Genomic DNA, 16,767 nt, shown 5'->3' on the forward strand with positions numbered 1-16,767 from the left:
AAACACCAGGCTATAGATAAATGCATAGACAACTGAGAAGATCAGGTGGGGGTCAGCAAACAGGAATGTACCCTAGACCAAGCACAGATTTAGCTGAAGATGATTTTACATAGATACTAGTGATACAAAATAATCACAATCATTACAGAACCAACAGAAGATAAGAGTTGGAGTAATCCCTCAGAGAGAACCAAACACCTTGGGAGAGAGAACTACCAGGCCTGCTGACTCAGGACCATAGTATTGGGGGACACCAAACTTAACTGGCACAACATAGTACATAAAAATCTTGTTCCACAACCTGCTTTGGTGACTGAGGTCTTAAAAGCTTTCGAGTAGCCATCTAAGATGCAACTATTGGTATCCTCTCACCTGAAGCAAAAAAGAGTGAAGAAAATCAAAGCCATTTGGAAACAATTAGTCCAAGGACTGATGGACCTCAAGACCAGAAGAACCAGATGGTGCCTGGCTACCAATGCCAACCACTCAGGAAGGGATCAAAACTGGAGATCCTGGATAGAGTGGGAGGAAAAATGTGGAACAAAATACAAAAACACAAAAATGACCAGAATTACTGGTCAGATGGAGTCTGGTGGGACCCCCAACGTGATGGCCCCAAGATACCCTTCGGCATCTTGGCTCTCAGCCCAACAGTAGAAAGACTTACATGTAGAACACCCACCCCAGGGCAATGCACCCACCTACTCTAGGGAGAAATAGCCCTTAGAGCAATCGGCCATGGGGCACCAGAGAGGCAGCATTCACATGGAGGGAAAGCTGAACAAACAGGAGTGTATAGTTAAGAAAGGCAAGGAAGGGGGTAGTCACAGGGACGGGATAGGAGGAGAGTACATTATGGTTGGGGATGGTAATCGGGGTGTGAAATCAAGTTTACATGAACTGCTGAATGTAAAACTTTGCTCTGTAAATTTGCACCCAAAGCACAATGAAAAAATGAAAGAAAAAAGAAAATGCTCTTTAAATCCTACATCCTAAGGCCTAAGGGCTACCCTTACTGTGAGGGAGATGCCTGACTGTTACCATAAAGAGACTGACCTACAAAACACATGTCTAAGGGATAGAAAAAGAAATCTAAGGGTATCTTTTCAGTTCATCATGTGCAAAAGTTTATTCCTTGGAACTAGGTTGACTTCATGATCCACTTTCCCTAGGATATCCCTGGTTTGCTCATGTTGTCCTGGGTAATTACTAATAGTGTCCATTCCATTCTAAAAAATGTTTCAGTTTGGTCAATAAATTATATATTCATCCAACTCAGAAAACAACTTCTGAGGATATTATCTCTGCTGTCCTTTTCTGAACTACCATCCAAATCATGCTATAAATGTTAAAGAGTGAGATATTTTACAAAAACAATGGGACTAAGAAACTTTTTCTTAAAGGCAAAACATCTACTATCATCTTCTGTAACTACTGTAAATTTCTGCATACAACGTACCCATATAAGGAACATACACATGGAAATTTACAAAAGGTTGTACAACTAACATGTGAGAGGGCTGCCTGGTTTACAAAAAAAAGTATATTAAGTACACAGCCCCGCAATAACAGTAATCCATGAGTGGATATATAGATGGACATGCAAGCTGAACAGGTATGGGAAGGCAAATGGGGCTATACCCATTAATATATATAGGTTTGACAGAGGATATTTCTACAAATGTGTCTCTATGTGCTGAAATATATCTATGAATATAGTAAAGCATACAGTGGGCAAAGTTATGAAAACTTCTAAGTCATAACCAATCACTTGATGGAATGAGTCGTGGGGCTTGGGGGCTCAGGACCATAGTCTCAGGCGAGATCAAGGTCAACTAGTGTAACAGTCCACAAAGACAATGATCTACATCCTACTTTGGTGAGTAGCAACTGGGGTCTTAAAGCTTTGTGAGTGGTCATCTAAGGTACAACTACTGGTCTCTCTCCATCCAGAGCAAGAAGAGTGAATAAAATCAAAGACACAAGGGAACAATTAGTCCAAAGGACTAATAGACCATGTGAACCCTAGCCTCCATGACTATGAGACCAGAAGAACCAGATGGTACCCAGGTACCACTGCTGATTGCTCTGAGAGGGATCACAATAGGGAGTACTGGATAGAGTGGGAGGAAAAGTGGAACCAACCTCAAAATGTTTTAAAAAGACCAAGCTTTTCTGGTCTGACAGAAACTATGGACCACCAAGACCTCACATGCTCCTCAAGCCTGGGCCTGAACTCATCCCTGTTGCTCAACTTGCAGCCAACCAACAGACAGGCCTAAAGGTGACTAGAACACCAAGGGATTATGCGCTCCTTAGAACAGTCAACCATAGGAGATGGAAAGGGAAGCATCTGCCCCAACACAAAACTCAGAAGGCAAGAAGTGACAGGAAAGAAGGGCAGATGGAAATGGTAAACACAGGGAGGAAGTGGGAAGAGTGCTGTTACACTGAGGGGACTGCAAGCACTGTCATAAAATGAAATGTGTATGAACTTTTGAATGGGAAATCAATTTGCTCTGTAAACTTTCATCCAAATCATAGTAAAAAGTTATTTAAAAAAATATATAACAAAAGCTTTGTGTAAAAATATGGTACTATGGTAAAACCTGAGAAAGCCAGAATCTGTATAAGCTGGAAATCTGACAGTGAAGGAAATATTTTCCACTGAAACCTAACTCCCTGCCATCGAGTCAATTCTGCCTCATAGCGACCTCCGCTGGGTTTCCAAGGCTGTAAATCCTTACAAAAGCAGACTGCCTCATCTTTCTCCCATGAAGCAGCTGGTGGGTTCAAACTACTGACCTTCTGGCTAGCAGCCAAATGCCTTAACCACTGTACCATCAGACCTCCTTTACACTAAAGCAAGTGATAGAAAAGTGGTAAGACTACACCCTATAAAAGGCAGAAAATGTGCAAGATACAGAAAAACAGGGCAGTCAAGTTCCAGCTCTCATAGGTTTCACTGTATTCCATTAAATACAATTTGGGAAATACTGTGTTAAAAATGTTAAACAAGTTTTGGTTGCTGTTGTTATAACAGATGGCTTCCCAGAGACTGTAATAAATCAGGTGTCATGAATTTATAAGAGGGGCCTATACTGGGCAGTCTCCCAAAATGTTATTTTTATGAAATGTCTGAAGAGATCTGGGTTACACAGTGTTCTCACATTTTCATTTACTCAATATGAGTACCAAGTATCTCCTGAAATGTTCTAGATCCTGGAGAGTCAGTGGTGAGCAAGCCAAAGTCCTTGTCCTCAAGGAGCTTACATTTTACTGGGAGATAAAGAGAGTAAATCTATAAACAAATAATTTGAAAAACAGTATCTTCCAAGTGATGGAATGCTGAAATAAAAACTGTATCATTCAACAATTCTGAGGAATATTCCTGGAATAACCTGACTTGGGGAGCTTTGTTGGTGCAGTGCCTAAGGCATTTGACTGTTAACCAGAGGCTGGCTGTTCAAACCCACCAGCCACTCCTCAGAAAGATGATTGGGCAATCTACTTCCATAGATACTGTCTTGGTAACCAAGGAGGGGTCGCTATGAGTTGGTCCCTATGAGTACCATGTTTCCTGAGTTGTCTTGTCATCAGGTAGAAGGTTACCATAACAAGTCTCCCCTATGGACTTGAGTGTACTTCATTTGACATTCTCTTTAGTATATACAACCCCTTGGGGTTCATTTTTCTTTGGCTTTTGTTTGTGGACTATATTTATAATATATACCTTTCATTTAATACTATTTGCTGTCCTATCCAGGCTGAGGTGTTACTTAAAAAAGCATCACTTTCCAAAGAGATCTTTCTAGTTGCCTAGTACCCAGGGAATAAATTAGAATAAATGTCGAGTTATTATATTCTGTGTCACACATGTCACTCCCTAGGGCTGAAATAAGGGAGGAGGAGGTGATTTAAGGGAAAAAAAAAAACAAAAAACTTCTACCCTTTGATTAATTCTGTGCAAAACACAGACTCATATTTAAATGAATAAGCCAAGTTAAAACTTTCTCTCCTGGAACAAAGCAGGAGGAAAGCCTCTTTATGTTGCAGGGACTATAGATGCCACGGGCTGAGCCAGTCCCAAAGCTTCCTTACTGCTCAAAAACTAAGCCATCTTGCTGCATTTAGCACTTCTCAACAGACCACCCACCCAGACATGGATACACAAACCACATGTGCGAGGAATGCTGTTGGCCTAGGAAATCAGTATCAGCATTTCAACCTTATTACTTGCACAGACAGCCCTTTTAGTGCAACTCATTTGTTTTATCTTTTCAATAGCGTTGATTATTTTCTTTTAATGGCCTAGCCTTTTCAAACTTCAGAACTCTGTGACAGAGGCTCCATGTGGGGGAAGACATGATTATGAGAAAATGAGCCAATCGCTTTTCCTTTATTCCCCATCTAGCTCCCCACTCCTCCAGGCCACCATTCTGTGCAGATTTCTGGGTAACCCCAATAACCAACTGAGTTATTGTTAAAGTGCAATCAAGAAGCCATCATTCAGGTGGCAGGTGATTTTGGTTATTTAATAGCCAGAGAGCCCAGTTATAATTAGTGGAGTTTTTAAAATAAATTTGTGACATTTATTTCTCCCACTAGCCCTTGGAGACCGTATTAGTTACCCTTCTTTAATTAAGGGGAAATTAAGACCAAGAGGCTAAATTGACAGCCCGGGGCAATTTAACAACCTCTGGAAAAGACTGGAAATACCTCTAAAGAAGGGGACCACATAAACAGGAAGGTGTGGATACTATTACCTAGCACTGAAAGCAGAAGCATTGAAATGTGCTCAGTGTTTTCTATTTGGGTGGTATTCTGGGCAAGGAAACAATCAAGTACTCTAAGCTGCTCCACTTGTCAGAAAATACAAGAGCACTAGTTTTGGATGCTCTCTACCTGAATTACCAACAGCAAAGGGCCATGTGTCAGGCTTGGGGGAGCTGCTACTCCTCCCCAGACCTCCTTGGCTATCCAAGTGGGAACACAATTCTGAGAGTTGGTGGAGATAACATGTTGAAGAAAGTGACACAGAGCCATTCATTTCTTATGTGAGTGCATTTCTCTGGGACAACATCCTGAGTTGTATTCAGCAGGCCCAAGATGCTGATCTTGACCCTCTATCCGTACTGGAGAAAATGCGAGGCCATTATTTTAAAACAAATAATATTTAGGCTGCAACAAGATATTAGTCTGCTTCAAGATGTGGTCATTAGAAAGCTTAACTGCCACCCAAACCCATCTGGGGCTGATGCCTCCACACCTAATATCCTTTCTAGTTGATAAGATATAAGGCAGTCCACTGTGATCCTCTAAACTATCAGTCAGTCTACAGATAAGGCAAGTTTTTCAAAGTTGATGTAACAGTCTTTTCACTATTAAGCAGACCGTTATATACCATTCCTTAGTTATTTGTCAAACTGAATGCATTTTATTTCATTCTAGTAGATTTCTTTTTTCTTTCTAACCTAGTCAAGATAGCATTTCTCATTGCTAAAGTAAATGGGAGCTCTGGTAGCATAGTGGCTAAGGCACTTGACTGCTAACCAGAAGGCTGGCGGTTCAAACCCACCAGCCACTCCTCGGAAGGAAGGTTGGGCAATCTACCTCCGTAGTGATACTGCCTCGGAAACCCAAGGAGGGGTCGCTATGAGTCAGGGCTGACTCGACGGCACATAACAACAACATAACAACAACATAACAAAGTAAATGCAAAGCTTTTGTAAGATTCAGTCTGTCTAGCTATAAAGCATGTTAAGGGGAAAAAGAAAAGATTTTTTATAATTAGCCCAGTTTATGCAAAGACTGTGTCCCACCATTTCTTGCCCAATTTCTGCAAAGCCTTAAAAAAAAAAAAAAGTACCAGTTTCAGGAGCTAGAAAATGGTGCTAGACATTGGGGATGAATGAGGAATGAGTGCTCTCCTCAGCTGGTCCCGAGTATATAGTCCTTTCTCTGGATGCCTCGATTTCTCCATTCATTCTTCCTTAGGATGAGCATCACTGCTTAAGAAAAGACAAGGGCTCATTTTTCTTCTACTCAAAGCCAAGCCAAACTTTCATCTAATTACTTTTAAATCAGTAAGACTATACATTGTAAAGAAAACGGAGCCACAATAGGTTAGAAACCAATTTAAGTAGAACACTTATTTCTGTCAATCTCTACTTATATTTCAACATGGGTTTTAGAGATGAGATGTACATCTTACGTCTGCCTTGTAGTTCTCATAAAAGCATGTATATACACACATACACAACATATCTTTCACCATAACTACAAATACACACTCAATTAAAAAGATACTGACAGATTTAGAAAACGTATTGGCCTTGTGCTATTACTCTCAAGAATACATTTTTACTTAATTTATTTTTGCACTGCATGGTAGCTCCGGCCACCGTTAAGGATCTGTCAGCATTTCCATCATAACTCTATTTTCAGAACACTGGAGTACAAGTGCCAAAATACATATTTACAGTTTATAGACAGCGGTGGCTTTGTCTTCGTTTTAAATTGACTTCTTTAGTGCATCTGTTCTAGGAATTTTCAAGGATGGCAGTGCCCACATAATTAAAAACATCATATAAAGCAAAAGAGGTCAAAAGATGTAGACTTCAGGCCAAGAATAAACTAATCATGGAAATCAGCTCCTTAACACTCACGGCAGCTGTAGTAGTCTCTACATCACAGTAATAGTTTATAGCAACAGTCCAAAGTACGATTACTCCGATAATATAGATGTCTGTCTGTCTATCTATAGGAGCAGTACATAACATTAGTACACAAAATGCTAAGAGTGGAAAGTCTAAGTATACAGCAAACTAGCCCGGAGATGACTGCTTCCACAGTGTGAAAAATGAACATAAGCTACCAAACACAAACACCATTTCTAACACTGAACATCCGATTCCATTAAGTAGGTAAAGTTAAAACATTTAAGAGTAAAGTATGTCTTAAACAAATATGTTAACTACATGTGAGGGGCTTGCAATGGTGTGTGGGATGTTATGTAGGTCTAAACAGTCTTTTTTAAAGATTAGGTGGGTCTGTAAAAGTGTCAACAGAAACTTGTTTTTAGTGGAATATAACCAATTTTATTGGCTCTTTCCACATAAAGGTGGGTAATTACTCAGATTAGAGAGATTTGCTTAGCAATTTTTAAATGTTTTAAGACATTCTCTTATGAGATTTTCCCCCTAGAGCTTTGTCTCCTAATCGTAAGTTTTTATGTTCTTCCCTATTTCAACACAATATGCAAGCATTTATAGATGTACCTACTTGTCCCCATGAAGATACACAGAGACATGGATTGTGATGAAGATATCGAACAACTGCAAACATTTTGTTGCCAACAGGACTGCTGTATCTGAACATCATTAAAATGGTCTCCCTCATATATACCATGCTGTAAACCCAGAAGCAAAGGCTGTTTATAAGGAAAAAAAAAAATGTGCATACATGTTTTTTCCTCTGCAAATCACTAAGGAGAGATTTAAAGAAAATTTACTATAATCTGGTTGATCCAAACTCTAGTCACACTCACTCACTTTTCTTTGAAACATCTACTATTACATATATACATCAAAGAAATTAAGCTCTGCCATTTTTCCCTTGTGCTTAAAACACCAATGACATGTACTCAAAGCATATAAATGCGGCAGAATTGAGTGGGTTACTTTAAGAGAAGTATAAGCTATTTGAAATTAACTAAAAACGGATTTATTATTTTTTCATTTAAAAATTAGATAATGAGAGCAATAGTAAAATTTCAAAATATCAGCAATGTGACCCTCACTCTATCAGAAATCTCATGGAAAACTCATTTTACTTTTTCAAGGAATAGTAGATGGGTCAGTTTTTCCCAATTTTGGTATAAATTTACAAACTTATGTTTTGATGAAATTCTCAAGACATCTGCTTTATTATCTAAATTTCGTCACCATAATAGCTGCCTTTCTTATTATCTTTTCTGTTTGGTCATTATGTTACCTAGTTTCTTGGATTAGTAACATAAGGGAAAAAAAAAAAAAAAAAACTTTTATATTGTCAAATCACACGTTTTGCTACACAATTTAGTTACAAAAATAAAAATGGCCCAAACTACACATACACATTTCTAGTTAAACTGCACAGATATTTCAGGTAAACCACATAACTTTCTGGTTTAATTAGAATATATGGATTAGCAGTTAGAAAATTTTAAAGATTACTTTTAAATTTGCAAACACTTATATAAACATTGCCCCTCCCTCCCACCTTTAAAACACAAATAAATCCACACAATTCAGCAGTCACCTAATGTCCAATATGACTCAAAGTCTCTCTGAAATTGCACATTGAGAAACAGACTACACAACAAATGTTTCAAGTACGGTTCATGCCGATCATCATAAAGAGTCAAAACGTTGTTGAAAAAAAGACACTTGTCCTCTAGGAAGACGCATCAGAGAAGAAAGAGTATGGCTGTATTATAATTTTTAAAGGAAAAAAAAATAGTTTCTTTGGATAGGAAGAAACAGTGTAAAAATCCCCTTTTTAAAATGCAGAATTAGCTCCATTTTCAGCCTGCATTTACATTACTACCCAAAAGAACGGGTCTGGAAAGACCATTTTCTGTATAGACACTAGTTAATCTCTGAATGAAAAGACAGCATCTGGTGTGGGAATAAACAAGGGAGATATTGGTCTATTAGCACACAGAGACTTTCTTAAGGCTGATCCAGTAAACGAACCTTTGGATCCAGAAGTAGTTCTTCATCATTTCTTTTGTTGTCAGTTGACCTCCTAGTAAAAATTTACAAGATGAGCTTTTCTCACTTTGCATTTCTCCATTTATGGAGAGGATGGAATAATGACACCAAAAGTACTTGTGTGGTTTTTTTTCTTTCTTTCTTTTAAAAATAATTTGCTTTCTTTTGCATGCCACAGGACAGATTTCTAGTTTTAAAACAAGGGTACATCAAGAACAAAAATACCCACCCCCCAACCATCTTTATTTCATCAATACAAGAAATCCTTCTCAAAACATAAGCAAGGACTAAACAGGTATCGAACCACTGAATCTACAAGTTAATACATAATCTGTTATGGTAGAATAACCAAGAATTTTCCCCCAAAGATTTTAATTTCTGAAATATAAAACAGTCTAAGAGGATCATATGTGAATAAAAATCTCTTATTCCAGGTTTTATGGTAAAGATGAGTAATACACTGGCAGCTGGAAAAAGCTGAAACTCTTACTAATAAATAGATTCAAATTAAGAATTTCTACATTTCTTTAGAAAACAGGACCGGTATTCCTCTTTTTAAATGATGATCCTGTGGAATGCCTTTACTTCCATATTTGTCTAATATTATAACAATAAAACAGACACAAGAATAATGGTGACAGCTCAAGGATGCTGGATTCAGGACACTTACAGGTACACATTTGTTTAAAAGTCCTACAGGTTTATTGACTAAGGCTAGACAGCAATTCATATGATCCTATTTGGTGCATTTTTCTACCATGGTCCAAGATCATTACATGGATACAGCCAAGAACTAGCCCAAACTTTCAGGAAAAAGACCACAAAGAAGAAAATCAGAGTGGCTATTTGGTCCCCCCTCCCCCCTCCAGTTTATAATTTGTGTCCTGGAACTGGAAAAAACAAAGTTGGAAAACACAGACTGCAACAAGTTAAAGGTCTTGAAGAAAGTTGGTGGAAAAGTGGCACGGAATACGAGTAAGGTCACTGGGCTTGGGATGGCAAGGGCGTTGCATTGAAAGAGCATCCACGGGACCAAGTACTTATAACGTCTGGTGGTGTCATTCCCTAAATAACTTTAGAATATCTGTATGCGATAATAAATAGATCAGTTATGTAATAAGGCAGTGTGTTGAAAATGCATTCGTCTTGTGGAATGAACCCCCACAGAGAGAGACATGATACCATACACATTCTTTAAGTTTTCTTGTTTTGTGTTTGATTGGTTTGTTTTCAAGGCTATCCAGGCTAACTCTTCCCGGGGATTTCCTTGGAGAGAAGAGTGGTCCACTGAGGCTGGTTTGCTTAACCTCTCCTTTATCAAGAGATGATGACTGGCTTTAAAGAAAAATAAAGCTGAAGGTTGTTTGATTTTTACTTTGTCCCTTTTGGTTGCATCATTCTGAGTGTTTTCATATAAACAAACAAACAAACAAAAAAATCACCAAAAAAAAAAAAAAAAAAACCAGAATAGTTTTTGATGCATCCAGTTGTATCCTCAGGATGTTCCAGATGTTTCCAGGTAACTCTGTAGTTTACGGACTGTGGTTTTGTCCAACGAACAAAGGTCAAAATCAAATGTTGTGTTTGTGATATGAAAGTGTCCAGTTTCTTCTATAAGGTTCACAATCTAGAGGAGTGAAGAAGAAAAGTATGGGGAATAAGCAACAGACATTAAAAGGGAAATAAGGAGAGACTGAAGTGTCAACAAATATTAAGTCTTTGAAATTCTCAATGAGGTAAATCATACCCTTTAAACTCCTTAAAATAGTCAGCAACAGATTATTTTACTATGGATGTGGAAGGTTTCAGGGGAACTTTTAAGAGCCCTTTAAAAATTAGTTACTGACCCAGTAAAGAGTGAACATACTTAAGAGGTGTAATAGAAGTCTAGCCTAGAACAAAAGTCCTTTTTAAAAATTATATATATGTGTATTACATATTTGTACACACACACACACATACACATATTACAAGGATCAGTTTTCTTTCTAATTGCACAATTGTTGGAATTTGGAAAATATAGGAATGTACAAAGACAAAAAAAGACATAATCTAGAGTCTCACTTGAAGATTATGAGAATAGTTACTGGAAGGGGGCTCACTAGGGTATTCCAGGGTGCTGGAAGTGTTCTGTTGCTTGATCTGGGTGTTAATTACATAAGATGAATTCACTTTGTGAAAATTCATCTAACTGTATACTTCGTTATACTTCAGGCAAAAAATGGATAAAAATACACATTTATTACTTAGAGTCATGTTCAGTTGATTCCTTTGGGTATTCTGGGAGGAGAAATAACATCAACAAAAAAAAAAGGATGCCACTGCCTCCGCATTTGCAATAGTTATACCAAATGACTTTTTCTGTTCTTATTGTATTGGCTCCAACTGTTAGAAAAATGTCAAACAACAGTGGTAACTGAAGCACCGTTCTCTTGCCCTGGCTTTCACGATGCTTCTGAGGTTTCAAAGTTAAGAATGATGCTGGTTAACGGTTTGAGAGATCCTTTTATCATGTTAAATATCTTTATATTCTTAGTTTTTAAAAATAACATTATCAGATATGGATGCTGTGTCTGGGCAGTGGGGTTTAAATATGTGCACTGTGGGTAAGTAAAAGGGAATTAATTTCCACAAGCTTGGGGGGTGGGGTGGGATACAGGTACCAGAGTGACAGAAAATGTTTGCACAAAGATGTCACTTGGCAAACTCTTCAACTTGGGCTTAGATGCCTCTGTTACTCCTTTTCTATCATGTGTCACTGATTCTCTTTTGTTCATGAATCTTAAAATAGGGAATGATTTTAATTCCTTAGCCTATTATTAACAAGCTCTGGTAGTGTAATGGATAAGGCATTTGGCTGCTAACCAGAAAGTTGGCGGCTCAAACCCAGCAGTGGCTCCCGTGGAAGGAAGATGGGGCAATCTACTTCCATAAAGATTTACAGCCTTGGAAACCCAATCAGGGGTGCTATGAGTTGGAATCAACTCGATGGCAGAGAGTTTGAGTTTTTGAGCCTATTATTTATGCAATGAAGTTTTAAATTTCCTAATTTCAGTTTGAAAAAGAGCAGAACTGAAACTTTTAACCTATGCTTATTGAAAGTTAACTACTTTCTTTTAAGAAATAGTTGTTGTTGTTGTTATGTGCCGTCGAGTCGGCCCCGACTCATAGCGACCCCTCCTTGGGTTTCCGAGGCAGTATCACTACGGAAGTAGGATTGCCCAACCTTCCTTCCGAGGAGTAGTAAAATACTAGAAATAGGAATGGGTTCAGTTCTAGGTTTGAAGGGTGCCTAAGAGTCAGAGTCTTGGGGGTTCCACCAGTCTCTATCAGACCAGTAAATCTGGTCTTTCTTTTTTTTTTTTTCCCATGATTTTCAAGTCTAGTCTACATTTTTTATGAACTGTTCCCCATGGGTCAGTGGCTCTTAATAGGAAATCTGCTCCCGATCCTACCATTTTTCTTGACATCATGGAAGCATAAAAGGCACATTAAGTCTCAATCCATTCAACTCCATATTGAGTTGTTACAGCCTTATTCAATCTCTGTAACAATTTTACAGAGATAAAACTATGGGTTTAATAATAAAACAAGGTACTCCCACTGAGGAACAATGACAGACACTGCAAATTGACTAGCAAATATCCATCAACCCCTTCTTCTTCACCAACAGAAGCCTGCTTTTCAAGTAATAGCAACATACTTAGTGAAAGCATTTGCTTCCCCAGACTTACCTGAATTACTTGGCAGCCACTGATATTTAAAATTAATTTGTCAGAAGTCACCTGACTTTCAGAAAAATTTCTGAAATGAGTATAAACAATGGGGATATGCTTTTTGTCCTCTACCCTTCTTCCTGTCTAGAATAAAGATGTAATGCCTGGAAGTGCAGCACCTCTTCCCATCATGAGGATGATACAACATATGAAAGCTGGTAGAGCCCAAAGAACTGTGAGCTCTGGCTTTTTTTTTTTAACTTTTTATTGTTGTTTGGATGAAAGTTTACAGAGCAAATTAACATTCCATTCAACAACTGATCCATATTTCATTCTGTGACATTGGTTCCAATCCCTTCAATGTAACAGCACTCTTTCCATTTCCTCCCTGGGTTTCCTGTTTCCATTTGTCCTTCTTTCCTGTCCCTTCCTGCCTTCTGAACCTTGTTATTAGGCACATGCTGCTTTTGGGTCTCATATGGTTGAATGTCCTGAGGAGTATATTCCTCCCTGGTGCTATTATTCACTTTATAGGCCTGTCTATTGTTTGGCTAGACGGTGCTGTCCAGAGGTGGGTTCAATTCCAGGTTTGAAGGATACATAATGACCACAGTCTCAAGGGTTCTACCATTCTCTATCAGACCAGTAAGTCTGGACATTTTTATGATTTTGAATTTGTGCTGCATTTTTTTTTTCTCCCTCTCTATCCAAGATATTCCATTGTGATCCTGATTATGTGTGTGTGGATATATGTCGGTAGTGGTTGCCGGATACCATCTATTTCTTCTGGTCTCAGGGTAGTGGAGACTATGGTTCCCATGGTCCATTAGTCCTTTGGACTAATTGTTTTCTTGAGTCTTTGATTTTCTTTACTTTTCTTTGCTCCAGACGAGGAGAGACCAACAGTTGCATCTTACATGGCCGCTCACAAGCCTTTAAGACCCTGGCTGCTACTCATCAAGGTAGAATGTAGAGCATTTACTTTGTGGACTATGTTATGCCAATTGGCCTGCTTGTCCCCTAAGACTGGTCCTAAATCCCCAAGCCTAGTGACTTATTCCCTCAAGATGTTTGGTTATTGCTAATAAGTTTTCATAACTTTTCCTCCTGTATGCTCTACAGTATACTTGTATATATTTATAGCACATACAAATACATACGTAAAAATATCCTCTGCCAAACCCATATATACTCATGGGTGTATTCTCATTCTTCCCACATCTATTCAGCTTACATAGCTACCTATGTATCTACTCATGGACATAGTTTGTTATCATTATTATGCCATGACTGTATATGTAATAGTATTTACCTTTTTTTTTTTTTTTTAACTCTTGTGCACCTCTCAGTGCCTTCCTTTGCCATTGATCTGTTGTGCTGCCCTTCCCTTATTGTATATTGTCTTTCCCCTTTCACCCAAGTTAATATGTGTCTAAGTGCCCATTATCAGATGAACGGATAAATTATGGTACACATACACAATGGAATACTATGCAATATTAAAGAATAATGAAGAATCCACAAAACATCTCTTAATGTAGATGAACCTGGAAGACATTATGCTGAGTGAAAAAAGTCAATCACAAAAGGACAAATATTGTACGAGAGCACTATTATACAACATCAAGGAAGAAAGGTTTATACATGGAAACATTCTTTAATGGTTTTCAGTGGCATCATTAAGCTACCATACTGACTACTGATTATATGACTGGGGAGCCTTACTTGACTAAACCATTAGACCCACACAGGATTCTATCACATGTATATCAGCATACTATTAGAAAAGTGTGCCCAGTTAAAGTACTACACACATGTAATATTTCTCAATAAAACCTTATTATTAACTTTGAAGGACTTAAAATGGCCATTCATTTAATTAGTTAAAAATTATAGAGCAATGGGCAAGCCACTCACATACATCTATATATACAAAAAGACACATGTAGCTATGTCCACACACACAAACCTTTCAATGCAATTATATACTTACTGTAGATTTAATTAAGAGTACTTCACAAAAGAAGTATCTTTTTTGCTAGCTTGTGTAGAATACTATAGACCTAGTAAAAATGTATAAATTTCAGGACAGAAATAAATAGCCTCTTCAGAGACACTGTAATTTCAAATTTATACGGTGAAGGCAAATGACAAATAGACCAGAGTCTGACTCTTCCCCACAACCAGATGGCCACAGGTTAGTGACAAAGCATTCAGAATAAAGATTTGGCATATAGAGTTCTGAACTTGCTCACTATTCAAATGATATTGCACAGAATGTTAGAAACTCTGAATCTTGGTTTCCTTATCTGTAAAATGGAGATAATTCTACCTGATCTACCTACCTTACAGAGTTGTACAGGGGATCAAATAAGATGTGGCAAATGAAGCAGAACTTTTTTTTATAAACTATAAGTTGCCTCCTTGATCAGAGAAATATGAATATGATTACTGTATAAATAAAGCTTATCCTTATTTGGGAAGTAATTACCAAGCATATCAATTAGCAGACTATGTGTGTCTTAATACTTCTCCCCTCCCTCCTTTGACTGACAGCCATTTCATTAGCACTAAAACAAATGAAGCAGGGAAAATACCAGAAAGTGAAACTCAGAAAAGATTTACTTAAAATTTTCTGTTATAATAAATTATAACAAAAGTTTGTAAGGGGAAGGGAAGAATGTAAGGAGAAAGAGTAAATAAAGGAAAATAGTTGAAATGACAAGCTAAAAACACAATATAGCAGCAAAAGAGGCAAAACCAGTTGCTATCAAGTCTATAGGAGTTCTGATAGCATAGTGCCTAAGGTACTTGACTGCTAACCAGAAGACTGGTGGTTCAAACCCATTGGCCACTCCTCAGAAGGAAGGTTGGACAATCTACTTCCATAGTGATACTGCCTCAGAAACCCAAGGAGGGGGTCGCTATGAGTCAGGTCCAACTCAATGGCACATAACAACAACAACATCAAGTCTATTGTCATGCACAATAACCCCATGTGTGTCAGAGTAGAACTACGCTCCACAGGGTTTTTGACAGCTAAGTTTTGGAAGTAGAACACAAGGCTTTTCTTCCGGAGCCTCTGGGTGGATCTGAACCGCCAATCTTTCAGTTAGTAGTGGAGCATGTTAATCATTTACACCACCCACAGGCTCCAGGTTTACATTTTGCCCTTAAAATAATAGGTAACCCTGAAACCATTCTTTTTCAAAAAGCTAGTTTTCTGTGCCTCAATATAGCTGCCCACTAATTACTAAACAATAAACAGAAAATTGGGCAATAAAAATTATTTCTAGAAAAAGCCACTTAATTTTAAAGCAAATAAACACATTTGCCCACTAGAAAATTTTGCCCAGTCATTTCATACTCATTGTAGTATCTTCCAGGTTTTTAGTGCTTCAATCGCCACTCTCCTACTTCTTCCACCTCCACCCCTCCACTGCCTGCAGACAGATACACAAAGACATACAGGGAGAGCTGATAAATCTAACTTAAATAAGCCCACATTTTTATGGAAGCCTATAGAATACATCAAGGTAAATTCAGTGACAGCCTCAAAGCAATAGTAGTGGCTGCAGTTGGGGGAGTTCAGGACTGTTTGCCAAAGGCAACAGCATTAGTAATTTGAATTATTAGAGTATGCACTCATGTCTTCAATTAAGTAAAAAAAAAAAAAAAAAGTCTTCATAAAGAAAAATAAGTGTCAGTTCCTTTCCAGGAATCCTGACAGTTAGAACATCAGAAACCTAACATTAAAACGTCTTATTCCAATGACATGGGTCATGAAGCCCAAAAATACCCCACTAGTTTCCAAATGACTCCACTCTGCCTTTCTACATGAATACACTGCTCAGAAATGCAGTGGGACTTTATCTTAGTGTCATCAACCTACATAATACTGTAATAATTAATGTTCCTCCAAAATAATAATAAACACCACATATAAGGAAAAACAAGCAAGGACGAGGGTGTAAGTAGTAAAAAACGAAGAGTATGTAAACTGCTTATTTTTTCAGATGATGGTTGTTGCAAAAACATTTGTGATGGATTATTTCCTGCCACATCAGCCTTTGGAGGGTGTGTATGTGTGTGGAGGGGGCGGGAGGAAGAGTACTATGTAGGCTATTGTTTTGTTAAAGAGCGTAAGATCTACTTGTTAAATCTGTAGTTCATTCCTCCACATTCTGCTTTTAATTATAAAATGATGGTGCATTATTTTTGTTGCTGTTGTTGTTAGTTGCCATTGAGTCGGCTCCAACTCATGGTAACCTTATGTGTAACAACAGAATGAAACG

General features: G+C 38.0%; 1 protein-coding gene across 1 annotated transcript in view; it reads right to left on the reverse strand.

Annotated features, from left to right (window-relative positions):
* Nucleotides 1-10,251: 10,251 nt before the first annotated feature.
* Nucleotides 10,252-16,767, reverse strand: part of MLLT3 (MLLT3 super elongation complex subunit) — a 377,464-nt gene continuing 370,948 nt past the window's right edge. The window contains exon 11 of the mRNA XM_007952543.2: nucleotides 10,252-10,383. Within this exon, the coding sequence (XP_007950734.1) occupies nucleotides 10,252-10,383 (132 nt within the window). The remainder of the gene's footprint in view (nucleotides 10,384-16,767) is intronic.

The sequence above is a fragment of the Orycteropus afer genome, unplaced genomic scaffold, assembly GCF_000298275.1.
Source record: "Orycteropus afer afer isolate SDZICR_OR568_19922 unplaced genomic scaffold, OryAfe1.0 scaffold00345, whole genome shotgun sequence".
Classification (NCBI taxonomy): Eukaryota; Metazoa; Chordata; class Mammalia; order Tubulidentata; family Orycteropodidae; genus Orycteropus; species Orycteropus afer.